Source organism: Balaenoptera musculus, chromosome 6 (genome assembly GCF_009873245.2).
Source record: "Balaenoptera musculus isolate JJ_BM4_2016_0621 chromosome 6, mBalMus1.pri.v3, whole genome shotgun sequence".
Taxonomy (NCBI): Eukaryota; Metazoa; Chordata; class Mammalia; order Artiodactyla; family Balaenopteridae; genus Balaenoptera; species Balaenoptera musculus.
The window spans coordinates 110,748,722-110,774,210 of record NC_045790.1 but is presented as its reverse complement, the minus strand read 5'-3'; the positions used below and the strand labels follow the sequence as shown (position 1 = coordinate 110,774,210).

General features: G+C 57.4%; 1 protein-coding gene across 1 annotated transcript; it reads right to left on the bottom strand.

Moving 5' to 3' along the window:
• Window positions 1-13,351, bottom strand: PRDM12 (PR/SET domain 12). Its single transcript, XM_036856755.1, has 5 exons — window positions 13,129-13,351; window positions 11,172-11,362; window positions 9,562-9,717; window positions 1,785-1,896; window positions 1-416 (listed from the first exon to the last, which is right to left on the bottom strand). Exons 1-5 carry the CDS (start codon window positions 13,349-13,351, stop codon window positions 1-3), a joined length of 1,098 nt encoding a protein of 365 aa, XP_036712650.1.
• Window positions 13,352-25,489: the final 12,138 nt, after the last annotated feature.

Here is a 25,489-nt window from a genome sequence, read left to right as displayed (position 1 = left end):
TCACAGCACCATGGCCGGCAGGTGGTGCGCGGCGGCGGCGGCGGCGGCGGCGGCGGCGAGCGCGGGCGCGTGCGCGTGCGGCGCGGGCAGCGCGGGCGAGTGGGCCTGCAGAGCGGCGCTGGGCGGCCGGTGGCGCGCGCTCTTCTGGTGGGCGCGCAGGCCGGCCAGCTGCGAGTAGGCGCTCTGGCACACCTGGCACTTGTAGGGGCGCTCGCCCGTGTGCAGGCGCACGTGGTTGCGCAGCGTGGACGACTGGCTGAAGCGGCGGTTGCAGAAGCGGCACACGAAGGGCTTGTCCAGCGTGTGGATGCGCATGTGCGAGCGCAGGTTGCTGCGCGAGTTGAAGCCGCGGTGGCAGATGACGCAGCGCATGCGGCCCGAGGTGCCCGCCGCCGGGTCCGCCGGGTGGAAGTCCTCTGGCCGCGCGGGCGGGGCCCGGGGGGGGCAGGCGGGGAGGGGGAGAGAGAGAGCAGCCTCGTTAGAACCCGCGCGGCCGCGGCCCGTTCTCCCCGTACCCGTCGCCCACGTGCGCCCCTCCCAGGGCCCAACCGCCTCCGATCGTCCGGTGGCCACTGCGCAGATTGCTGGCACTGGCAGAGGGGTGGGAGGGGCAGCAAGAGCCCTGGCCTGGGATCAAATAGGAGTGGGACTCCAGACCATGCTGCGAGATCTCAGGGACTTAGTGACTTAGCTTCGGGAAACCTCAACCTTCTCATCCGTAAAATGGGAACCTACTACGACCTCACGGGGCTATGCACGACCACACGAGATGATCACAAAAAACTGACGTCTTTGAAGGTTACTCTGTACTGATCACTTTACCTGCCTGAGGCCGGACATGGGGAAGTACCAGGTTTATAGTAACCTTCCATCAGTGGTAGTCACTGTTATAACTCCTCCTCTCCCTCCCAAAACCTTTCATTTATTCATCCCACAAATATTTACTGAATGCCTACTGTGTACCAGTGAACTGCACCTCACTTTTCTCATCCCTGAAATGGAAGTAATAATAGCATCACGCCCAAAAGTTGCAGTAAGGGTCAGAGAAATGTTTTGTGAAACATTAGCTGCAGAGCAAGGGCTGGATAAACAGTAGCTCCTGAGCCTCAGATTCATCCTCTAAAAATAAGGATAACCAAATATCACAAGGGTTTTATGAGGACCCATGTGGGATGACACCTGTAGAAGGTTTAGCGCAATACTTGGCAGGAAATAGGTCTTGAGCAGGTGGTCTCTACCGTGATGATCAGCGCCCCACCCCACCCCGCTGCAACACACACACAGGCACACTCTGCTCTGCCTTCATTCAACAGGTTTATACTGAGCACCTACTCTGGGCCAGGCTCAGCACCAGGGACAGGGCAGGGAAATGTAGATTGTGAGAGCTGGAAGGGAGGTTAGAGATCATCTCGCCCAACATCCTTCTTTTACAGGTGGGGAAACTGAGGCACCGAGCCATTTCCCAAGATTGCACAGCAGAACTGCAACTCAATCCAGTCTCCTGCTGCCTGGCCCGTCGCTCCTCCACCCAATCTGCCCCCAGACAGTCTGTCTTGTCCAAAATCAGAACTGTCTTTTATCTATGCCTGGACCATGGCAGCGGCTCCAGGGGCATTGGCCTCCTTGAACCAGTAAGTCCCATGTGCTTGATGCTGCTGGACGTGGAACCAGGGTCCCCAGAGGCCAGGAGCCTCCCTGCCAAACACACACACACACACTCACTCACTCTCTCTCTCGGGCTTCTGTGGCCCCCTTGTCATTGTGGCCTCATGGGGACTACCTACCATGCTTGTTCTTTTTCTGCTCCTCCTCCAGCCCGGGCACACCAGGGATCCCCAGGAAAGTGTTGTGTGAGTTTCCATACCACACCAGCAGCTCCTGGTCTGGAGGGATCATCTGTAGGGAAGGAGGCAAAAGGAGATCAGGAAGGCAGCAGCCCGGGCTGGGGGGGGGTGGTCCCCTCACAGCCGGGAGGGGCCGTCCTGGTGCCCACCATGGAGATGTGGATACAGTCTCAGCCCCAAGAAAGGCACACTTGGGTCCCTTTCCTCCAAGCTATCCCCGGCAAGCTTCACAGACACGGAAGGCCTTAGGATGCTCTGCCCCTCTGCCCCCCTCTGCCTGGGCTTCTCGCTCTCTCTGTCCTGGCTCTGCTGCTGGGACCAGAGCTGTCTCCTGGCCACACAGGAGCTCCCAAACTGACAGCAATGGAACGGAAACCTTGCCGCAAGCAGAAGTAAAGGAAGAAGGAAAGCTAGAAAACTTTTCATTTCTCTCCGAGGGGAAGCAGAGTCAGCCAGCCCTCAGGTCTGTGGGGCTGAGCCAGATGTTCCCAAGGAGTGTGGCCTGAGGGGCACCCTGTGGTTCTCGGTTACACCCTGCCTGATGATGTTCTGGAAATATCTCTTATCCAGAGCAACCACGAGGCAGCGCCACATCACATACCCTTCCCTCCCCATCACAGGGCTCTGCCTGACTCCCTGCACGGGGCTAAAAAAGAAGCATTCAGTTCAGTGAACACCTCCACCTCCGGAAATACTGGGGCACACAGCCTTAAACAAGATCCGTTTGCCATGTCCTAGGTCTATGGCAGAGAACTCCACAAATGGTGACAGGGCTCTGCTGCTCCCAGGGGAGGACCTGCCCCAGGGACATGGTGCCGGCGGTCAGGAGGGAGGGCTTTGCAGTGACAATCCAGGGAGGCAGTGGAAGGCCTGTTCCTGAGGTGGCGCTGACCCCGCCCTCTGGGACAGCCCAGGGGCCCGCCACACCTTTGGTGGAAGCCAGTTATTCCTCAAAGCAAAGAACCTTCAGGCCCCAGCCAGCTAGAGCAAATGAGAGAGGGGAAGGCCCATCGCCTCTGGACCCCAGAGGAGCTAGCTGTGGCACCCACCCTGGGGGTCACTCTCTGATCTGCCCAGAGAAAGGTGGATGCCGCCCCCCCCGGGCAACGGCTGGATTGTTTTCCTGGTGGGTCTTCTTTTAGTTGAAGTACAAAAGATCACACAGGACTCCATCTAGGGCTGTCTGAAATCACACCAGAATAGGGCCCTTCTCCTTGGCTTTCACGGTCACAGAGAAGGCCCCCTTCCCTTCCCTTTGGTTCTGGTCTGCAGACCCCCGATCTGCTCGCCACACCTTCCTTCCTCTGGTCAGAGCCAGGAAGAGCCTCAGAGCAGCACAGCCAGCCCTGCTGGACCCTGAAAGGAGAGGGAAGCAGAGAGAGGAGGGGGTGGGAGAAGTGAAGCTCCAGGGGGCCTAGGCAACATCCATCCTCCTAAGACTCAGGCAGGGGTCACTGTGCCCCTTCCCAACAGACCCTACAGCCCATGGGGTGTCACATCAAGCCTCAGGGACAGTGAGTGATGAGGAGCCGGGCAGAGGGTGCCACACCAGCTCGGACTGACGGGGTTTAAATACGGAAAACCCAAATGCAGTCCCGGAACCCAAGGAAAATTAGGCAGTGCGTCAAAGAAAGCAGGCAGGTCAGAATCTGGCACCACAGCAAGAGTCCTCGAGGCCTCCCTGGTCATTCATAGTCACGGCTGCTGTCCAGGAGGCCAGCGGGGGTCAGAGCTGGAGGCCCTGCTGGAGAAAGGGTGGAGCTGAGAGAGTTTTGTGAACCCCTTAGAAAAGAGGGTGATGGAGCTAAAATACTCAAGATAAATTCACTGTGAAGGAAGCTGCTGAGAGATGGTGCCGGTGGGCCCTCGGTCACTGGGTCCCTGGGTGACCCTAGGCAAGCACTCTGTCTCTCTAAGCTTGTCTCCTCAAGTGAAGGGGGTGGGGAGTATGATCCCTGAGGCTCCCCCAACTCTAAGACTCTGATTATGTCACCTCTGACATTGTCCCAACCCCTGGCTTCAATTCTCACACGACACCAGATGTTTATACATCACGGTTCTTCTAAAGCAACCAACCCCTTGTCCAACTGTCTGTACACGCCCCTTCCTTCAGGAGACGGTACTGCTGAGGTTTCCGGCTCAGTCCCTGGGCTCACACACGCCGGGGTCCACTTGGGCTCCCCCCCTGCCAAGCGTGCCACTTTGGGCAAGGTGCCTTCTGTCACTGGTCCTCAGTTTCCTCAACTGCAAAGCAGGGACGGTTCTGTAGCCTCACGGGGTGCCTGTCCGGGCTCAACGGGGCCACGCACTTAAAGCTGTTTGTACTATTTTCCGAGAGCTCATCAACCGCTCAGAGAAGCTGGCAGTCATCTCCGGGACATGGGGTCCTTCAGTTGTCCCCACGGAGCGTGAGGGGTGGCCCAGGATGACCTGCGGCTTTGCCTTCAGTGACCATCAAGAGCACAGGCTGGGGACTTCCCTGGCGGTCCAGTGGTGAGGCCTCGGCGCTTTCACTGCTGAGGGCCTGGGTTCAATCGCTGGTCGGGGGATTAAGATCCCACAAGCCGCGCAGCGGAAAAAAAAAGAAAAGCAGCACAGGCTGGGCCCACATGCTCCCAGGACACCAGTGCCACTCCGGTGCCACCTTTTCCCTGGCCCATCTGCCCGGGGGGAGCACAGATGTGGGATGAGAGGTTCAGCAAGTCCCCAGTGGGACCTGCATCTCCACCCCCAGACATGCAGTCCGGGAATCAAATATCTAAGTCAACACCAGCCTTTTCATTTGAATTGACTAACAATTGTTATTAAATATAAAACAGATATAACAGCAGCAACAATCATGATGGTGAATGAGGAGCCAAGAACAAATTCTGAATATTATTATTTAAAATGGTGGTTGGGAATAATATTTTTAAAATAAGAGCTTTAATATTGACCGTTTCAATATAGGCTGAGTCATGTATTTACTAACACATTTTTCAAATGTACTAAAATTAATTTTACTAGTGCATTTTTAAAATTAAAACAGTGATACAGACACAAAGGAGTATATAAGGAAAAGTAACTCTCTCTCCCACTCAGGGCACCCAGCCACTGTGGCCGGTTTTCTGCGCATCTTTCCTCAGAAGGGTTTGTCGTTTTGAGACCAGTTTTTTTTTTTAATGCTGATTTAAGGTGCGTGAGGAACAGCATGATGGAGCAGAGTGACTTTCATTTTCTACAAGATGCATCTGATTTTTTAAGAATTAATGAGCACATATTACGTTTATACAAAAAAATATTTTTTAAAGAGAGGAAATCTATTAAAAAGAACCTACTAGAATTGACAATGACACACATCCCCAGACAGCAAGAAGCCTCCAGCTGTAAAGCAGCGCTGGGGAAGGCGGCCTCACGTGCCCAGAGGCCGGGCACTGGAGTCTCTCTCTGCCCTTCAGAGCTCTGGGAAACCAGCAGCAGGTCCTGGCCTGGACCTGTGGCATCTGCTTGCTCCTGGACACCCCTCATGCAATGACCCCAGAGATGGCGACCAGGAGTGCCGGGGAGACCCACAGCCTCTTCCCTGAGATCTTAGTACCGTTGTCCAGAGGCTGCCAGGGTCCCATCAGCCAATCACCTAAGTGCAAAGAATGGCCACGGTCCCGTGCAGCCCTCCTCAGTAGCCCTGTTTCTTTACGGCCAACACTCTGGCCTGGCCCAGCCAGGGCTTTCCACGGGGGCTCGGAGAAGGAGAATCAGCTGCTCATCTACTTTTCTGGGGATCCGAGACTGACTCAGGATACACAATAAACAAAGCAATTCCCAAAGAAATGAATCCTGTACCATAAAATCCACATCATCAAGACACGGGGTGAATATCAGCGCCTGACTCCTTGGTTGACAAATTACATACTCTCCCAACTGGTGCCTATTCACCTTCCCTATTGGCCCAGAAGTTCTGTCCTGACCCATTTCTGAATTTTTATTATCAATTGAAAACGTTTGTGGGTTTTGGTTTGTTTTCCTAATACAAATTCATGTCACAGTATTGAACATGCTCCCAGGAGGGTCTGATGTCCTCCCCGTCCCCCGGTGGTACAGAAGCCCTTGTCTAGAAGGACCTCAGTGTCATCTGGACGAATATCAATTTCCATTGTACCACAGATGTCCCAACACACCAATTAATAGAGTTCCAGCAAATAGATATTGGCCAGGGAGGTCCCACGGCATGGTGACCAAGGGCTCCACCGTGGGGTCACACAGGTCTGGATTCAAATCACAGCTCAACAATCTCCCAAGATCTCCCTGAACCTTAGTTTCAACGTCATTAAAACAGGGATAAAAAAACAAACAAAAAAAACCCCAAAAAAAACAGGGATAGTGATAGCACCAGACTGAGTGGATTCGAGTTTTTCAAAGTTGCTAAGACCCTTAGCATGGTGCTGGCACATGGTAACTGCCCCACAGATGGTAGCATCATTAATTATGCTTATTATTAATAATCAAAGTGCCTAACTGCACCCACCGGTGAGCAAGTTCAGAAGGAAAATGGTGCTTGCCCTCATAGAGCCAAGAAAAAGAGAGATGGGGCTCTGAGACTCTAGGGGAAAAAAAACCCAAAACAAACCTCAATTGCCTGAAATGAGAAGAAAAGCAGCTGAAAGAAAAAGCCCACACTTCAGGGCACAGTCATTTGCCAAAAACTCAGGAGGGGAAAAGCCTGGGAATTTTCTTCCCGGTTCCCAAATCCAAAATTTTCATAATTTCTTCCTAAATCGTTTTCTTGTGTTGAGTTTTGGGGTCAAAGTTCTTGCTTCTCTGGGGCAGCTGGTTTCTTTGCCGGTTTTGTTTTCTTGGGAGAAAAGGGTCCGTGTGTCCACTTTCAACCCAGCCCCCATCACCTGGACTTATTCATTCAACATTTAGTGCCCATTTGCTATGTGCTGGGCGCTTTCTAGAAATGTCATTTTAGGCACCTGAGGTTACAGTAAGTTCTTCTGCGGTTGAAGATAGCGAGGGGAGAGCCTGGGATAACATGTTGGTAGATCCAGCCAGATGCAAAACCCCGCCCAGGGATTCTGCACAGACTGGCCGGCCTGGAGACCCATCACCCTCGTCTCCGTTTGGACAGCTGTTAATTTGTATTTGTGGGAAATTTTAGAGCAGCAGTAGTATATTCTGCTTATTGAATGAAGATGTTTCTTCTCATTTTTTTTTGGCAAGTAATGGGTTACTGTTATGAAATATACACAGTGGTTCTGAGTGACGGAAAGATTAAGAAAACAGGTCATGGCACAGACCCTTCTTGGCTCCCTCACACACACGCACAGAACAAACAGCCCACGTATTCCAGAGGCGTCCGGGGAGTGGCCTGGAGCAGCAGAAATTTCTTCTGGCCGAGCCCTGCTGCACGGTGGTCACACACACCTGGACACACGGTTGGTCCGGTAAGCGGCATCTGACATTTTGACACATTGCTTTAAGAAAACTGCCACCACGAAAAATGTACCTAATTTCACTTACTAAAAGTAAAATGGGTGATAGTTTGTGTTTCCTTATTCCTCACTCCAGCACTCGGCTTGCTAACTCTGTAAAAGCATGAATAGCCAAACCGGTGATATCTACTTATCTTGATCATATACGGTAGATTTTTCCCGATCCTCTTTTTTCAACTTAAATTCCTGATCAAATGTAGATGACTTTTTAAAAATCTTATAATCTTAGATTCCTCCATGGAGATACACTTCAGCCACCTTGTCCTCCGACTCTGAATTTCTGTATAAACGTCTATTAATGTTTCCCGACTCTGTTCAGCTCTCAGCCAGTGTGACCTGAACAGCAAGATGAGACTCAGGCCTCCGCAACTGATGCCATGGGGAGTCCTTTTGCCAAAATCATACCAGCATCCTTACCCTCTCTCCTATGTGTAAGCACGTGTGTGTGTGAGCGTGCGTGTATCTGCGTGGAGGGATGGAATCATTGTGTGTCCCCCATCTCATCTGTTTCAGGGTGGCCGGGAAGCAGTGTGCAAATGTGAGGACACGTGTGAGGTTGAGTGGGTAAAGGGGGGTGCTCTCTGCCAGAAGTGAGGTTCAGCCACCCATGAGGCTGATCCTAGGATGTCTAATGGGAGGCCCTTGTTCCCACAGGGTGGCAGCCCAGCCAACAGTCACAAGAAACACCTCTGTCCTCTGCCTGGGCCACCGTCAGTCCTATCCTCGCACTGTCCCACCTCACTTGAACCCCAGTCCAAGAACGGCTCACCTTTCTTTTTTGTTTCTTTTGTGCCGCACAGCTTTCGGGATCTTAGTTCCCCGACCAGGGATTGAACCCAGGCCCCGGCAGTGGAAGCACCGAGTCCTAACCACTGGACCGCCAGGGAATTCCCAACCTTTCTTTACCCTTCTTGGTTCTCCTCAGGTCCAGCCCTTGGCTGGACCACACCAGGGCCCAGGCAAAGGCCATTCTGTTGTCACTCCTGGAAGATTCCCAGGGGCCTGGTTATTGAGGGACAACTGTCCAGTGCCCCTCGGGGCCTTAGAAAGACATGGGGCTTTGAGTTACAGGAAGAAAACGGACTAAAGGAAAGGAGAGTCATTCTCTGGCCTGGGGCGGGGGGCTCCTTCAGAACACCCCCAAACTCAGCCAAGCCTAGCCGCACCCCAAGGGGCACCGTGCTTGTCCCTCCACAGAGGAGAAGAAGCGTGGGGTCCAGAGGACTATGGGGGGAAGAGCCCCACCACCCGTGCAGAGCACTCGCCACCAACCTGCCACACGGAAGCTGGGCTGCCTGCCCCCTCCTGGGCGGGACGCTGAGCAAATGTCCTGCCAAGAGACAACGAGCAGGGAGGGTCCTAACAGCATGGCCGCCTCGGCTACCACCGCCCGGCTACCACCACTCGGCTTGCTCTGTGCTATCGTCATCTCCCCAAACACTGTGAGCCTGTCTGCCTCTGCCCCAGCGTTTCCCCACTGGGGACACCTCCTTTTCCCATCCCGCCTGAACCTCTCCCTGCCCTGGGCCTGGCCGGCTCCTCTGACAGCCCCTCCCACCCACCATGGGATATGCTGTTTAATCTCTCCCTTTCTCTCTCGTCTGAGAAGCTTCACCCGGCTCAGACATTAGTGTTAGGATCCCTCACAAATGCCCATGAAAGCTCCCGAGTCTGCCAGTCACCAAGGGAGACCCAGCAAACTGGAGGTAATCACAGAATCCTCCCTTGTGGATTAAACACAATAACGCGCATACAGCGTCTAGGAAAAGCCTGACGCCACAAGTGACCAGGATGTGATAGCTGAGATTAGAGTCGCGCGTGGTCCACCCGTCACTGGCGATGGGCAGCGCACAGCCAAAACGCTGCCGACACAACGCCCTCTCTCCCATCCAAATGCTTCCCCTGGGCTGCCTTCTGGTGTCTTTCTCTCTGTATTTCTATGGCTTCTCAACCCCAGCATCCTCTCAGCAGTTATCCGGGGACCCCAGTTGAGGTGCTCATGATATTCATGGTGGCATAAAGTGGAAAGTTCTGTCCTTTCTGATCTACAGCAGAAAGCTTGCCCTGGAGGTCGTGCTCCCAGAGACAATGATGCATGGGCCTCAGTCCTCCAGCCTGGGCAGGGCCAGCTGGGCCAGCATCTACGCCCCTCTCTCCACCTCAGTCCCCAGACACAGCGGCCCGGCTCCCCCAGCCCCCGCCAGTGGTACCCGCTGCTTCTACACCACAGTACACACACTCACCTCAATGGCTTTGTAGAAGATGCTGGTGCCAATCTGGACCACCTCCAGGTTCTGCTCCTGTTCATTACGTGCACATTTGATGTAGGTCATCCAGCTTCGGTGGTCCTCCTGGCTGGCGTCGATGAAGTAGCGCACCGTGCCATCCTCGTTGAACACCTGGGCGCAGGTGAATCGGGGGCCAGGTGAGGCAGGGCTGTGTCATGTGTGCCGCCCGTGGCCAGGGCTAGGCCCCAGGCCGGGCACATCCACACACTCTCTCTCTCCATCCCCAGGAAGTGGACGCAGCTATTATTGTCTTGGTTTTCCAGCCGATGAAAGGGAGGCTCAGGGCAGTACAGTGACTTGCCTGAGGCCAGCTGGCTAGAAGTGGCCAACAGGGAGTCAGTCTCCGGGGCCCCACAGGCTCCTGCTGCCGCGTCCTCCCCATCCCCAGGTGAAAAGCATCTCCAAGAGATCACTGAGCACACAAAGTGGCATCCACTCCAGCTAGTTCTCCGGGGATGCAGAGGTGCTCCCCAAAGCAGCGGAAAGCACTGGCCAGGACCTCAGCGGGGGACACAGAAGAGCCTAGAAAGGGAAGCCTGGCTCACTGTGTCACCCTGGCCTGGCCTAGGCCCCCTTTGTGGGAGCTGCCAAAAGTACTCAGAAACCAAACTGGACCCCAACTTCCTAACCCAGGAACAAGTGGAGATGGGAACCACGGCCCAGGCCTCCAGAGGTGGAAGGAGGTGAGGTTAGGAGAGGCCTCATGGCCCTCTGCTCTCTTCCTTTGCTCCTGTGACCAGGTGCAGGATTTGCCCCATTCGTCTCCTTAATGGTCTGCCCGGTGGGGCTATGGTGGGGAGCCGTGGGGGAAGGAGGGGAAATGACATTAGGGAGAGGGTGCCTCAGCCTGGCCTCCTCAAGGTGAGAGCCCCAAGAGGAGGAAGTGCTCTGGGAGGGGCTTTGTCCCAAGGGTGGCCCTCCCTGGCATCTGGCACTGTTGTGGAGGAGGAGGGTCAGAAGACCCTGGATGGAAGGTCAGTTTCCTTCTGTAAAATGGGAATAATAACTCATAGGGCTGCTGCGATAACCTGGTGGAATGCAGGCCCAGGGCTCAGAAAGTCGACTCAGTGCCAGTTAATCGGTGTTCATTTCCAATGTCATTATTCTGCTTGGGTTGAGAAGCCGACTCCCAAGGAGCACGGGCTGCCTTCATCCTTCCTTCCAGCCACCCCTCACCCCAAGGCCAGGGCTGGCTTTGAGGGGCTTTCCTTGCTGCTTCTGGAGCGAGGGAAAGAATGCAGGTGGCTGGGAGGTGGCTCCCAGGCGTGGCTTGCCAGCTCTCCGTGGGACCCTGGGCAAAGGGCACGGCCTCTCTGGGTCTCCGTGCCCTCCACTATGAAGCGGACCTAACAACGGACGTGATCCCTAGGGCCGGCCAGAGGAGAGCGCCTTCGCCTCGCGATGTGGGGAGGAACCTCCAGGCATCAGGCGGCATAGGATCCGGCCTCAGGGAGCGTCAAGGCCTGGCCCAAAGCGCCCGCAGCTTCCAGCGAGGGCGGAAGTAGCGGCCGGACGCCAGGGCCCCACCCGCAGCCCGCAGCCAGCGCCCCGCAGCCCGCGCGCACCTCCCACATGAGGTTGTTGTTCTTGCATATGTCCACGTGCTCCGGGGCGATGACGCGGCCGGTGAAGGGGCCCATCTCGGTGCCCGCCTTGATCCACGTCTTGGAGAAGATGCCGAGGCCCTCGCCGGGGATGGAGCTCTGCGCGATGATCACCTCGGCCGGCAGCACCAGGCTGGACAGCTTCTGAACCTCTGTGGCCGCCAGGCATGGGGACTGGGTCAGAGCCTGAGGCAGGGGAGGCCCGGCTCTTCCCCGGGGGTGGAGGCTCAGCGACCCGAGTCTCCTCTGATTGCAACCCGGGGACCCTCCGAAAGCGAGAGGTGCTTTGGGACTCATTTCGAGGAGAGATTTTTGTTTGTTTGCACTTGTTTTTGTTTTTAGTCTCTCCACGAATTCTCAAAGCAGCCACAACCTCCCCTGCCCTCCACCCCGGCAAAGTTTAAGAACTACTGAGCCGACCGCAGTGCGTGGCTTTACCAATGGGTAAACTGAGGCCCGCTCCCACGAGGGGTTGACGGCCCAGCCGAGATTCTTTCGCCCTGTCTGGTTCTGGGCCGATCGTGCGTCGCTCGGCGCTCACTGCGCGTCGCGGCACCGAGCACAGGGCACGGTCGGAGGACCCAGGACGCGGTCAGGGCTTCTGACTCCCTTCGCGGTGCTGGGGGGCGGGCCTCGCGCCCGGGGCGGGCTGGCAGCGCCCGGAAACGAAGTCTAGTTTCGAGGCGGCGGAAGCTCATAAGAAACGCGGGCGACGGCGGGCCGCGTCTCGCGCTCTCTGGGTGACCCCCGGCGCGCCTGGGTCCCTCGCTGCCGCCAGGATCCGGGGTGCCAGGAAGGGCAGTGCCCGGATCGAGGCGAGCCGCGAAGTTGCCTCTCTGGGCGGACAAGAGCCGGGGCGGCTCGCAACCTCCGGGGGTCCCCCCGCCTGGTCGGGCAGCCGGAGTGGGAGCGGCGAGGCGCACAGGGGCGGCCTCCGTGTCTTACAAGGTCCCCCTCTAAGCTACCTGGGAAAATACCCGGCCAGCGGGCCAGCTGAAAGGGGGGGTTAAACGGTGTCCATTGCGGCGCGGCCGGCAATTTGTCACGCTGTTAAAGTGATCGCATTCATTCGGCTCCATTCGAAAGAAATTGCTAATTCTAAATTCATTAGCCCTGGAAGAATGCTGTAGCAGTAAATTGTAGCTCAATGCGGAGGGGACTTGTTTAAAAGGGGCCGAGGAATTCCCCTTACAAAAAGGGGGGATTAGATGGTTGACATAACGTGAATGGAAGTGGAATTAGTCTGCACGGTAAATTAAGAGAGGAACAGAAATCGTAAAGGGGGAAAAGGGGGCGACGCGCAGAGATGCCAGCGCCGGGGAAAGATATTGTTTGCGGGTTGATGAATGAGGAGTAAGAACTTGAGACATCTTAAAGAAAAGAAACTTTTCTTGCTCTCTCTTTCTCTCCGTCGCTCTCTCCGCGGCTTTCTCTCCCGCCCGCCCGCCCTCCGCCCCCTCCCCAGCCCCCGCTGCCTTTTAAAGTTCTTGGTTTAAGTGGGAACTTTCGCGGGTCAAGCCCAAGTTAACTAAATGAATTTAAAACCCCTTCTTTTTGAGTCAACTGCTATTACACGCCTAGTAAGGCTTTAAATGCCGGGAACCCGCTGGCTCTAAGGGGTGAGGGGCGGATGGGGAAGCGCGGGGGCGGAGCGCCCGGCAGCCTGGACGCCGAGATCTCTTCACCGAGCCGCGCGGGGTGGAGGTGCCCCAACCCCCGGCCCCTCCCCGCCCGGGCTTGGCCGCTCGCTCCCTGGTTCGGCTCGCGGGAAACTGAGTCACACGCAGCATCTGGAACGCCCAGATTGGCGCGAGCTGCTGCGACGCCCCGTGTCCCCGCCGCGTCCTGCGCGTGTGGGCCCGGGAATCAGGGGCCGCGGGGAGGAGGGGATGCGATCGGCCTCGACGGCGCGACTCACCGCCCGAGAAGGACTGCGCCAGGACCTCGGCGGTGAAGGCTGTCTTGGGGCTGGCGTGGTGGCTCTTGTCTTCGAAGAGCTGCTCGCCCAGCACATTGCGCCAGCGGCCGTACAGGAAGCTGTGCAGGATGTCGGAGGTGATGACCTCTGCCAGCGCCAGCCCCGGCGCCTTCAGCCCTGTCTTGAGCACCAGGGCCTCAGCCGGGAGCACGGAGCCCATCATGGGCGGCCCGGGGCTCGCCGGCGCCGGGGACGGACGGACGGCCGGGCCGAGGCGGGGATGTGGTGGGCGAGTGGGGAGCACAGGGGCGAGAGAAGAGGGCTGTGATGGAGGAGGAGAAGGAAGAGGAGTAGGGGGAGGACGAGGAGGGTGAGGATAGGACGCTGGAGGGAGCGGGAGGCGAGGGGGGCGCTGGGAGGAAAGTGAACGAGGGGGAGCGAAGCAGAAATGAAGAGAGAGATGGAGAAATCTGCGGAGATGGCAGAGGCGGCGCGGAGGGCTGGAGAGCCAGGGGTGGAGGCGGAGGCGGGTGCGGGGAGGGGGGGCGGTGCGGGGTTGGTGGGAGGCGGGTGGCTTCAGGGAAACGGCGGCGAGGGGCTCTCGGCCGCGCGCTCGCCTCTCGCACACCCGGCCCGGACGGTCTTCCCCTTGGCAAAATCTCAGCGCCTTTATAGGAGCCGCAGTGACCCTCCTAATTGGTTATTAATGACCCCCTGACGTCGGAGGACAGACTTGTTGTACCCGGCCCGGCTCGAGGAGCCTTCGCGGCGAGAGCTCAAGGGGCGGGGGCGCTCGGGCCGCTCGGAACGTTCCCCCTGCGTCCTCCCGCCCCTCCCCAGCCCTTCCACCCCCCTCCTCTTCTTCCTCCTCCTCTCCCCGTGGGAAGTGCCGGGCAGGGAGGGAGGCTCAGCCCAGGGCGAGGAGAGGAGGGGACAGAGTAGGGCAGGGGGCGCGGCGAGGATCGCTCGGACTCCAGGGACCAGACTAGGCCGGAGGGGACGCCTGGCCTCGGGCCCCGCGCTCAGCCACTATCCTAGTCCGGGTCTGCGCTCAGCACCCCTGCCCGGCCGGGCCGGCATTCACCTCCCCTACGCTCCCTGGCCCGCCCGGCCCGCCGGGTCCCGCGCTCTCCCGGGCTCCACGCCCCAGACTGCGGTAGTCGCCCTGGAGCCAGCAGGCCCGGCGCAGGCCGCGCTGAACTCCTGCGCAGACGGCGCTGCGGAGGCCTGCTCTTCGCTTCAAACGGGCCGCTGCAGCCGCCCCGCTCGCTGCCCGAGGCCGGCTGTCAAACTCCTCCCTGGGCGGACAGGGCTGTGGGGCGGGGCTGCCGTCGGGGCTGAGCCCGGCCTGAGACGGCTTCGTGGGCGACCGTCCCCCGGTCCTAGGGGGCTAGGTCGGGGTCGGGAAGGGCAGACCGAAATCCGAGATAGCCGGGGGTCGCTTGGAAAAGGCTTTTCTTACGGAGGCAGGGGGACCGAAAGGGGTCTCCGGACCGTCGTGAATGGGAGCAGCGGCTGCGCCCTGGAGCGAACGCCCTCCAAATCTGCAGGCAGCCCCAGGCCAGGCCGCTGTGCGCCCTCGGCTTAAGGCTCGACCCTCCAGGCTCCTTTGCTCAGCTGCGACCTAGGGAGGCCCGCTGCGTCCTGCACTCCTTCCGTCTTGCCTCCTAGCTCTCATCCTTTCTCTTCTGGCCTCCCTCTTCCTCTCTCGCTTCTTCCCTGCTCGCTTCCGCACCCCACCCCACCTCAACCTCGTCCCACCGGTAGACTTTATTCGCGGAGGTTCCGAGGTACCCAGAGCGCCAGCGCGGTCTTTCGCCGGAGACAGGGAGCTGCTGAGCGCGGAGCCAAAGCGGGAAAGGTCACCGCTTCCTGCGGGCTTTGCCGCCTCCCAGGGTTCGCCTCATCCCCACTTCAGCCCCAGACAAGGGGTGGGGGGCACAGGGACATCTCCATCTGCTGAGCTCCTCAGCCCTCCCCCACCCACCCACCCCCAACCTCCCCGCAACGTCAGATTCCGATAATGGAGCCGGGTTTTCTGGACGTTCAGGGCAGTGCGTTGGGCTCACGGTTAGCTGGAGGAATCGGACTCCCCAGGCCTTGTCCTCAGAGAGGGGACTTGGGTGGAGGGGCAGGGGGCCTGGCCTTCCTACAAGGAGTACCGTCCTCAGGCGCCTTGGCAAAGTGCTCCCTCCATCACAGGGTCCTGCCTTTGCTAAGCCAGCCTCACACCTGGCGACCGCAGACACCCGGCCTCTGCATACCCCGTTCCAGCCAGTGGTCTCCTGGCATCCCGGGGTCCGCATCGGGGCGTAGAGTAAGGAAGGCAGCAACCACTGGCCTTCAGACCCAGAGCCCGGGTCACCTCGAGTCTGATGCCCGGGAGAAGCCACACTGGGCAGCAGGGGCGACCGTCGTGCCCGGCGCCAGCAGAGGGCAGAGCTGTGGAGGAGCGAGGGCAGCCCGCGGGTTAGGGTCCCGGAACCTCAACTTTCTTCCAGACATCGCCGGAGAGTCACACTGGCTCTGGCTTGGGCCCAGAGTTCGTGTCTGAGGAGGGCGGATGGAGTCCGGGCATGGGAGCCTCACCCGCGCTTGGGCCTCGGCTTCCACAAAGACTTGGTGGGCAGGAAGAGAGTCACCAGGAGCCGCAACCAACCTCAGCGCCTCCGGGAGACCAAGGAGGGATGAGGACTGCTGTGCGTCCTTGGGTCGGCCCTTCCCCTCTCTGAGCCTCAGTGTCCTGATGTGTGCAATGGTTTGGGTTGGACTTTGTGAACTGAGGTTTCTTCCCGCCTGGTCTCTCTGGGTCAGGTCACTTTCCTCTGAAAGCCCCGAGGATTCCCAGCCCACACCCCACTGAGAAAAAGTCCTCAGCTCTGTGCGGTCCCTCCGTCCTGGGGGTGCAGCATGTGGGTCCTGGACGCTAGCTCGGGGTCAGAAGATGAGAGGATCGAGGGTCCGGAGTGCGGCCAGGGAGCCCTCTTCTTTGCCCTGGACCCGCAAACCCCGGGAGAGGTGCTGGGGGCCGGGCGGAAGCGGAGCCGGCCCCGAGCGTCTCCTCTGCGTCCTCAAGTTGTGTGCTTCTGTTCTAGCCGCAGACCCACCCGACCGCGCCCCAGGGAAAAGGGGACCTGTAGGGAGCGCCCCAGTCTCAGGGCCCATTGGAATTGGGGAGCAAGGCCCCCCGCGCTGGCATCTCCCCTCGCTGAGATCGCGAGGGAAAACACTGCACGTTCTGGGGTTTCTCCGCGGATGAACCGTGTAGTTTTCCGCGGGGCCCGGGCGCGGAGTGTGCCCGCGCCGAGCCCCCTCCCTTAGCCCCGGCAGCCAGAACTCGCAGGCACCGCCCCCCTCGCGGCCGCGAGCCGCCGCTCCGAGCTCTCTTCAATATTCATGGACGTTAATAGAGAGGCCCCCAGTATATCGGTCCATTGTGGGCGGCTCGTAGGGCTTGAATAGGCCCCGGCCCCCTTTCTTCGGCGCGGCTTCCCGAGGGGCCAGGCCAGGAGTGAATGGCCCCGCTTCCCGCCCCGCGCCCCCTCCCCCTGGCGGGAAGAACATCTTTATCCCCGTCGCCGCCGCCGCCGCCGCCGCCGCCCAGGCCCCCATTCACGCGGCCCGGGCTCCGGGCGGAACGAATCAATCGGCCGCGGCTCTTCGGAGGTCAGCCTCATAGCCCTGGCACCCCCGTCTCCTCGCGCCCACGGGAGTGGAGAGAGGGAGGCGGCGGCGGGCCGACAGACCCACGGGCTGAGGGGCACTGGGTGGGTGGGGAGGTGGCAAGGGCACGGGGACATCGGGACGGGTGGCCGGGCCTGGGCAGGTGAAGAGGGACTCAGTGCCCCGCGGCCGCTGGAAGCCGGCTGACCTCTACTTGTTGCCCTGCGCAGGGCGGATCGCGGAGAGAACCGGGGCCGCTGCCCAAGCCCGGAGACCTGTCCTACCTCCCCTCCAGGCACCCACACTAGCCCCATCGGGTCCGGCGGCCGCACCCGCAAGGCCCAGGGCACGGGGTGGGGGGCAGCCTAGGGCTCCCCAGGCCACGCTTCTCGGCCCGCAGGGCACTTTCGTTCTCGCCTGTGCGCCCAGGTCCGGACAGCGCTCTTCCAGGGGCGTTCGGAGGGGAGGCCGGGCTCCTGGCTTCCGCGCCCTCGCTCGGCGTCCCGGCCCGGGTGGAGGGGGCGCTCGTCGGTCAGGCGGGGCCAAGGCGCACGGGTCCCCGCCCCTCCCGCCCCGCCGGCCCTAGGAGGCGCAGAAAGGAGCCCATTGTCCGCCGGGAAATACATTTTTGGGGGCCGAGTGAAAGCCCGTCTTTCTTTTGAACTTTAGAAGAAAGTCTTCTGCCTCGCCCCTCGGAGGGAAAGATTTGTTCCCACCTCCCGGGGGCCCCGCGCGCCTCCTCCTCCCGAAACATCTGCCAGGGGAAAATCCACCCTGGAGGGCAGATCGCGCTCGCTCTAAGCCCCTCGAACTCATTAAAAAGTTATTAGCGGCGGGGGCAGGTCCCGCGCAGGTATCGATCGGCCAGAATGAGCCAGAGGAAGAAAAGGCGAAGAATGTGGACGAGTGACGCCCCGACCCCCTGCCCCGGTCCCCCGGCCTCCGGCGCTTCAGCCCCAAGGCGGGAGTGGGGCCCCTGCGCCGTCCGCGCGTCTCGCGGTCCGTGTGTCCGGCTGCCTCCGGCGGCTACTCGCCCCCTCCCCTGCCCGGCGCCCCCGCCCCTCCTCCCGCACGCGAGTTCCCGTCTCCTCCGCCTGCTCGCCGCCGCCGTCGCGCGTCCCCCATCCACTTCTCTCCTCCTCTCCCTCCTTCCTCTGCGCCCTCTCCTTTTTCGCCTGCGCTCCGGCTCCCGCTCCGGCTTTCTCACACCCTCTGGGCTTCCTCCTCCCATTTCTCTGTCTTGCTGAGTCTCAAAATCTGGTCCCCACGCCCGCGTGGCCTAGGGAAACTCCTTTCCCGCGTGGGGCCCGTGTGCCCCCTCCCGCGTTCCCGCGGGACGATTCGGGGCTCCGGGGGCGCCCCGGCTCGCGCGTACAAAGGAGCGACCGCTGCCGAGGTGGGATGGGAGGCGCGGGCCGCAGAGACGGTTTCAGTCGACGTGACTCGGGCCGGCCAGCGCGGGGCCGCCGGGTGGAGTGGCGGCCGCAGCGCCGTGAAGGGGGACAGCGCCCCTTCCTCAATCTAATTAACCTCCTCGGCCGCGGAGAGACAAAGGCGCGCCTCCGGGCGCCCACGTCGAGCGCGTCGGCGCGGAGCCGGCGCCCCTGCCGGCAGGTGACTGGCACGCGAGCCCCTCTGGGCGCTGAGGCCCCGGTGCCCCCTCTCCTGCGCCCCCGGGAACCTTCTCCAGCGTCTCCCAAGCCCGGACCCCCAGGCCCGCCTTTGCCACCGCTAGAGTCCTGGCCGATCAAGGCGGCGGGACGGAGGGGTGAGGCACTTGGGGAGGCTGCACCTCCAGGGGGACGCGGCACGGCGGGAGAGGAAGCACAGGCTTCCGGAGGCCTAGTGGGGCCGAGATGGAGGGAGACTGAGGCAAAGAGACGCCGAGATGGAAGTATCCAGATAAAAAGCAGTCTGAGACGTGGAGACACAAGGACACAGAGAAATGAAGGGAGCGGAGGCAGGGATTCCAAAGGAGCCCGAGGCTTGGGGAGACTTCTTTGAGAGTTAGAGAGACGGCGGAGAGGCAGGAATGGGGAGGAACGGGGGTGCCTCAGACACAGAGATTGGGGTAGGGGGCGGGAGTGGGGGAGGGGTCAACGAAAGCAGGCAGGAAAGATGAAGAGGGGGGATCAGGTCGGGTAGGTGGGAGACGGGCGGGCCCCTTCCCAGCCCATCTTCCTCCAGGCCCTCTTGCCTGGCCCCGCGCACCCTCACCAGCTCTCTGCCCCTCCTGTGAGTCTAGGGGCAGCCAGAAGGAACCATGCCTGACTCACTCATGCCCCCTCCTTTCTCCAGAGGCCCTTCCCACCCCACCCTCAGCCTGCTGGCCTTCCTCCTCCACCTCTGGGCCCTCGCATCCGCTCACCGTCCACCGGGGATGTCCCCAGAGCAGAGAGGCTTGGCACAGGGAGTTGGGCCCTAAAGGTGCAGCTCCCTGCCACCACCACTGCCACCCACACCATCTCCGGCCTCATGGGGAATCCTGGAGGCCCTGGTCATTCCTTTGTTCCAGAAATATTTATTGAGTGCCTATGTGTGCCAGGCTCTGGGCAAGGCCCTGGGGGGAGCAGGTGACCAGGGCAGACCGAGTCCTTGCTTTCTCTGACCAGCTTCCTGGGGTGGGTCACACTCTGGTGGGGCCAGAGGTGGTGGCAGCCTCTCTCAGGCCAACCTGGTGGCTCTGGCACCTCCCTGGCTCTGACGCCTCTGTCCAAGTGACTTCGGCCTCATCTGTAAAGTGGGAACAATCACCCTGCCTGTCTCATGCAGCCTGATGTGCCCGGTGAGTGAGCTGACACTGAAGAGATGCCTGTGGCTGTCATCTCCATTCTTGTCCCCTCTCCAAAGACCACTTGGCCTCACATGTATGGGTCCTCTGGCCCCATCAGGAGATGCCCCAAGCGCCAGAGACCTGAGGATGCGAGTCCAATCCTGACTCCAGCAGGTACTGTCCAGGAGCCAAGGCACTCACTTTCCCTCTCTGAGCCTCAGTTTCTTTATCTGCAAAGTGGGGATAAGAATAGAAACTCCATTGGGAGAGCTGTCATGAGACATAAAAGACATCATGCGTGGAAAGCTCATAGGATAGAGAATGTACTTGATATATCAAAAACATTAGCAACTTTATTACATTTAAAAGTAGCGGGCTTCCCTGGTGGTGCAGTGGTTAGGAATCGGCCTGCCAATGCAGGGGACATGGGTTCGAGCCCTGGTCCGGGAAGTTCCCACACGCCTCGGAGCAACTAAGCCCGTGCGCCACAACTACTGAGCCTGCGCTCTAGAGCCCGTGAGCCACAGCTACTGAAGCCCGCGCGCCTAGAGCCCGTGCTCTGCAATAAGAGAAGCCACCGCAATAAGAAGCCCACACACCGCGACGAAGAGTAGCCCCTGCTCATCGCAACTAAAGAAAGCCCATGCACAGCAAAGAAGACACAGGGCAGCCAAAAATAAATAAATTAATTAATTAATTAAAAAAAAAAGTAACACATGTCCATGCTTGAAACTTTGGGAAATATAAAAGTACGAAAGCGGGTACCGAATATCACCTACAAAGAGACACTGGAAACCATATGCTAAGGAAGTTGATCAGTATGCCAAGGAGTCTGTATTCCAGTCCATGTCTTACAAAAAGTAATTGGAATGAAAACAACAACCACCACCACAACAATAATATAATTAACATTTGCTGGGCACTCACTAAGTATCAGTACTTTTAAGTACTTCACATGGAGTTTTCTCAATCCGTCACACTGAGGTAGCTGCTATAATTATCTCCATCTACCAGAAGGGCAAACAGGCACAGAGAAGTTTTAGGTGTCTTAGGAACACTTCTGGCCCCATCGACAGTGGACCTGACCTCAATGGCTGCTGTAGGAAGGGGGTTATTTTCTTACAAAACAGATTGCAGAGGTAAGTAGGCATAAGTTTGCTTAGCATGTCAAGGATGAGAGGCCCGAGGTTTCCTCTGTTCTCATGGTCACAAGGTGGCTGCTGCAGCCCTGCCATCACAGGTGAAGGTGAAGAGGGCATTGTCACTGACATGCCCATGGCCACACACAGTGAGCAAAGAGCAGAGCTGAGACTCAAACTCAGGCAACCTGACTCCAGGGCTGGGCCTCCACCACTGTCCCATACAGCCTCCTGGCTGGGGCTGCTAAGTCACAGTTGTGACTTAGGTGGACCCGTGCACTGTCTGCCAATGCCAAGAGGCTGTTCCCGTGGTCAGGGAAGCACCTTTCATTTGCTGCGGAGGAACTAGGCATGAAGTGTACAGAGATGAACAGGCATGCTTCCAGGCATGATGGTGTGAACAAGCCTGAAGGACGATGAGGCCTCTGGACTTGCTTACCTTCTCTGGGCGGCATGAAGGAGCTTCTGTGTCCCAGCAAAGTGACATCTGGGGACCTCCAGCCCCTATCAAGCTGGCACACCCAACAAGCTAGGGGAGCCCAGATCCTCTGAACCCTGGGGCCCGGTTAGGATGTGGGAAGAGAGGCCGAGGCCCAGCCACAGATGCTCCCACCTGAGTAGACATGAGCCAGTGGGACGGGTGTCCTCAGTCCTGAGAGGCTGAGCCAGAGGGACCCACTGCTGGGGACCAGGCCCGCCCAAGGCTTTTCTTTTCCTCCCATTCGTCCCAGCCAGTGTGTCAGACTCCCTGGGCCTCCCTGCCTCCAGTCTGTATCCTGTCCACAGAGAGATGCCTCTCCCGTAGCACCTGATCACCGCTGCTGTCCTAGTTCCAAAACCTTCGACAGCACTGAGGATAAAGTGGAGCTGGCTCCCGCTGTCTGAGAGCTCCTTTTGCTCCTCTGCTGCCCTGGATCAGGCACACGCACACGGGACTATGAACAGCTCATATAGCAACTCTGCAAGATAGGTCCCAACATTCACCCCATTTTGCAGCAGAGGAAATGGAGGCTACGCAAGAGTAATGGATGCTCTCCAAGCCTGGGCCCTTCCTTCTATGCCTTCCCTGCTCTCTACAGCCAGAGAAGAAAGACCTCAGGGTTGTATCATCATATCCGTGTGCCCCATGCAAGCCAGACAAGAAAGCCCTCCACGTGCCCCCATGCAAGACTCTAGAGGTGTCAGGAAATGAATGTTAAACTGGGCTGGATGGAGATTTTTTTTTTGATTAATTTATTTTATTTTTGGCTGCGTTGGGTCTTCGTTGCTGTGGGCGGGCTTTCCCTAGTTGCTGCGAGCAGGGACTACTCTTTGTTGCGGTGCGCGGGCTTCTCATTGTGGTGGCTTCTCTTGCTGCGGAGCACGGGCTCAAGGCGTGCAGGCTTCAGTAGTTGTGGCACGAGGGCTCAGTAGTTGTGGCTCACTGGCTTAGTTGCTCGGCAGCATGTGGGATCTTCCCAGACCAGGGATCGAACTGATGTCTCCTGCATTGGCAGGTGGATTATTAACCACTGTGCCACCAGGGAAGGCCGAGATTTTTTAATGTTAGACTCATTTACATCCTCCCACCTCTTCCCTCCTCTTTGTCCAATGGCAGACTTTGGGCAATCAGGGAGGACAAACTCACCTGAAGACCAGTTAAATACGGTATAGTTACAATGAAAGGGAAATGTGCTGCTCCAGGTGTCCAGTAAGTCACAAATTGTATTTATTCTGGAGGCTTCTGGACACCCCAGACTCTCAGAGCATCATGTATCTATTTTAATTTTGCAAATATTTAATGCACACCCACAGTGTGCCGGGCTGGACCTGGAGCTTGGAGCATCAAGCAAGGGAGTGTCATGTCCTGCAGCGTCAGTCCAGCCTGGGTAGCTTCCAGTCCCAGAGACTTTAGTTAAAGGTTGTTTAGTTCAACCAGCATCTACGAAGAACTTGCACTGTGCCAGCCCCATCCAAGCATTGAGAGGCTGAAAAGGACCCAGCTGGTCCCTACCCTCAAGATATTGATGTTGGACTTCCCTGGTGGCACAGTGGTTAAGAATCTGCCTGCCAATGCAGGGGACACGGGTTCGATCCCTGGTCCGGGAAGATCCCACATGCCGTGGAGCAACTAAGCCTGTGCACCACAACTACTGAGCCTATGAGCCACAACTACTGAAGCCCGCGCGCCTAGAGTCCGTGCTCCGCAACAAGAGAAGCCACCGCAGTGAGAAGCCCGTGCACCCCAACGAAGAGTAGACCCCGCTTGCCGCAACTAGAGAAAGCCCACGTGCAGCAACAAAGACCCAACACAGCCAAAAATAAATAAATTTATTAAAAACAAAACAAAACAAAACAAAACAAAACAACAACAACAACAAAAAGATGTTGATGTTTCCTGAGCAAGCCAGGCACATCCTCGTGCCCAGGCTGAGAGATACTAGGTGGAGTTGTAGAATTCTTCTCCATGGGATTTCAAGGAGAAAAGCCTCGCCTCCTTGATCTCCAGCTGCTTGAAATGTCCTCTTCTTCCCTACAGCTCTCGTGAAGGGGGTGCTTGGAGACACCAGCCAACTGTGCCTGGTTCTGTGCCATCTCTATGTCCCCACCATGAAGTGAGAAGCTGCACTTTCACATCCCTGGACGGGGGGGCTTCAGATGCTGGGTGAGCGGTGAAACGCTTTCTTCGGATGAGATCTTAGGAAGGAATCTAATTAGAAAACAGTTATAGGACTTCCAGGTACAACTCCGCCATGTAGAAAACATGGAAGTCATCACCCTCGCCTTTACAAATGGAAAATCAGCAGTTTTTCTTGGACCCGTCAGAGAACTGAGGTTGCAAGGCAAACTGTCACGCTGCCAGCTGGAGGGAAGGGGGACTCTGGAGGATCACAGCTGAGATCTGTTCACCTGGAGCAGGATCCCTGGAGTCACAAACTGGTAGGAACACTGAATGGCAATTTTGATGAATTGCTGGAAGGCCGCGAATGAACTGGCATAAGGGTGAGAAACTCCTGGGGTGCCCAGTCTTGGGGGAGAAGGCTCACACTTTCATGGGTTTTGCCACCAGGAACCCCATCAGGTTCTCCAGGAGAAGATCTGAGACCTCCTAGTGTCCTTGGTAGGGGGACAGGAGAGAAATCCTGGTGAAGTTCACCCAGAGCCTCATCCCACGTGGGGGAAGGGAATTCCTCTCCCTCCAGCCCCCTCCACACTTCCTGTCTCACCTAAGGGAGAAACAAACAAACAAACAGGGAACAGGAATTTGCTTGGAATTACTGCAGCCAGAGAAGGGAGGGGGAGGCAGAGGGAAAAGCTCTACCACTGGAGAAGCAGCCCTGAGACACAGGCGCACTTAAAAGACTGACATTTAATTGGAAGATGATAGGATACTCCCCATCTCCTGCCCCCCACCATGGCACCAGCAGGGCCCCAGTATACTAATGGTGCGTTACAGCTGAAAGAGCTGCAGGTCTTAGACGCTATCTGAGGAGGAGCACGTAGAGAAGCCCAAAGTCAAGGGAGGAGACAAAAAAATGACACTCGAGAATTTGAAGCTTCGGACACCTACAGCTACAGACTCCTAGGGATATTAACATACATCTAAAAGCCTATTAACCTCATTTCCTATCATCTCATACAACGTGTGCAGCTTCCAACAAAAAATTACAAGGCATTCCAAAAGGCAAGGAAAAATACGATTCGAAGAGACAAAGCAATGATCAGAACCAGACTCAGATAGGACACCAAGCCTGGAATTATCAAAAGGGAATTTAAAATAACTATAATTAATATGTTAAGCGCTTTAATAGAAAAAGTGGGCACCATGCAAGAACGGATGGGTAACATAGGCAGAGAGATGGAAACTCTAAGAAAGAATCGAATGGAAATGCTAGAGATTGAAAACACCGTTACAGAAATGAGGGATCCTTTTGATGGGCTCATCAGTGGACTGGACATGGCCGAGGAAAGAATCACTGAGCTTGAAAAGACGTCAGTAGAAACTTCTCAAACTGAAGTGCAAAGAGAAAAAAGAATGAAAGAAACAACAGGATAGGTAACCAAGAACTGTGGGACAATCTCAAAAGGTATAACATTTGTGAAGTTGGGATACCAGGAGGAGGAGAAGAAAGAGAGATGGAGCAGAATATTTGAAGTAATGATGGCTGAGAATTTTCAAAAATTAGAGGCTCCTTATTTATCCCTCCTAATTTAGGAGTTTGGGATAAACAGCTACACACTACTGTATATAAAATAGATAAATAACAAGGTCGGGGACTTCCCTGGTGGTGCAGTGGTTAAGAATCTGCCTGCCAATGCAGGGGACACGGGTTCGAGCCCTGGTCCAGGAAGATCCCACATGCCACGGAGCAGCTAAGCCCGTGCGCCACAACTGCTGAGCCTGTGCTCTAGAGCCTGCGAGCCACAACTACTGAGCCCGCGAGCCACAACTACTGAAGCCCACGCGCCTAGAGCCCGTGCTCTGCAACAAGAGAAGCCACTGCAATGAGAAGCCCACGCACCACAATGAAGAGTAGCCCCCACTCACCGCAACTAGAGAAAGCCCGTGCGCAGCAATGAAGACCCAATGCAGCCAAAAATCAATAAATAAAAATTAAAACAAACAAACAAAAAACAAAACCCCCAAACAAAGCAAACAAAAAGGAACAAAACATTTATTAAAAAATGAAATAAATTTAAGAAAAAACAAAAAAGAAACAAAACAAACAACTACAAAAAAACAAACACACGAAAGACGCCACACTTTGGCATAACATATTCAAACTGCAGAAAACCAAAGAAAACA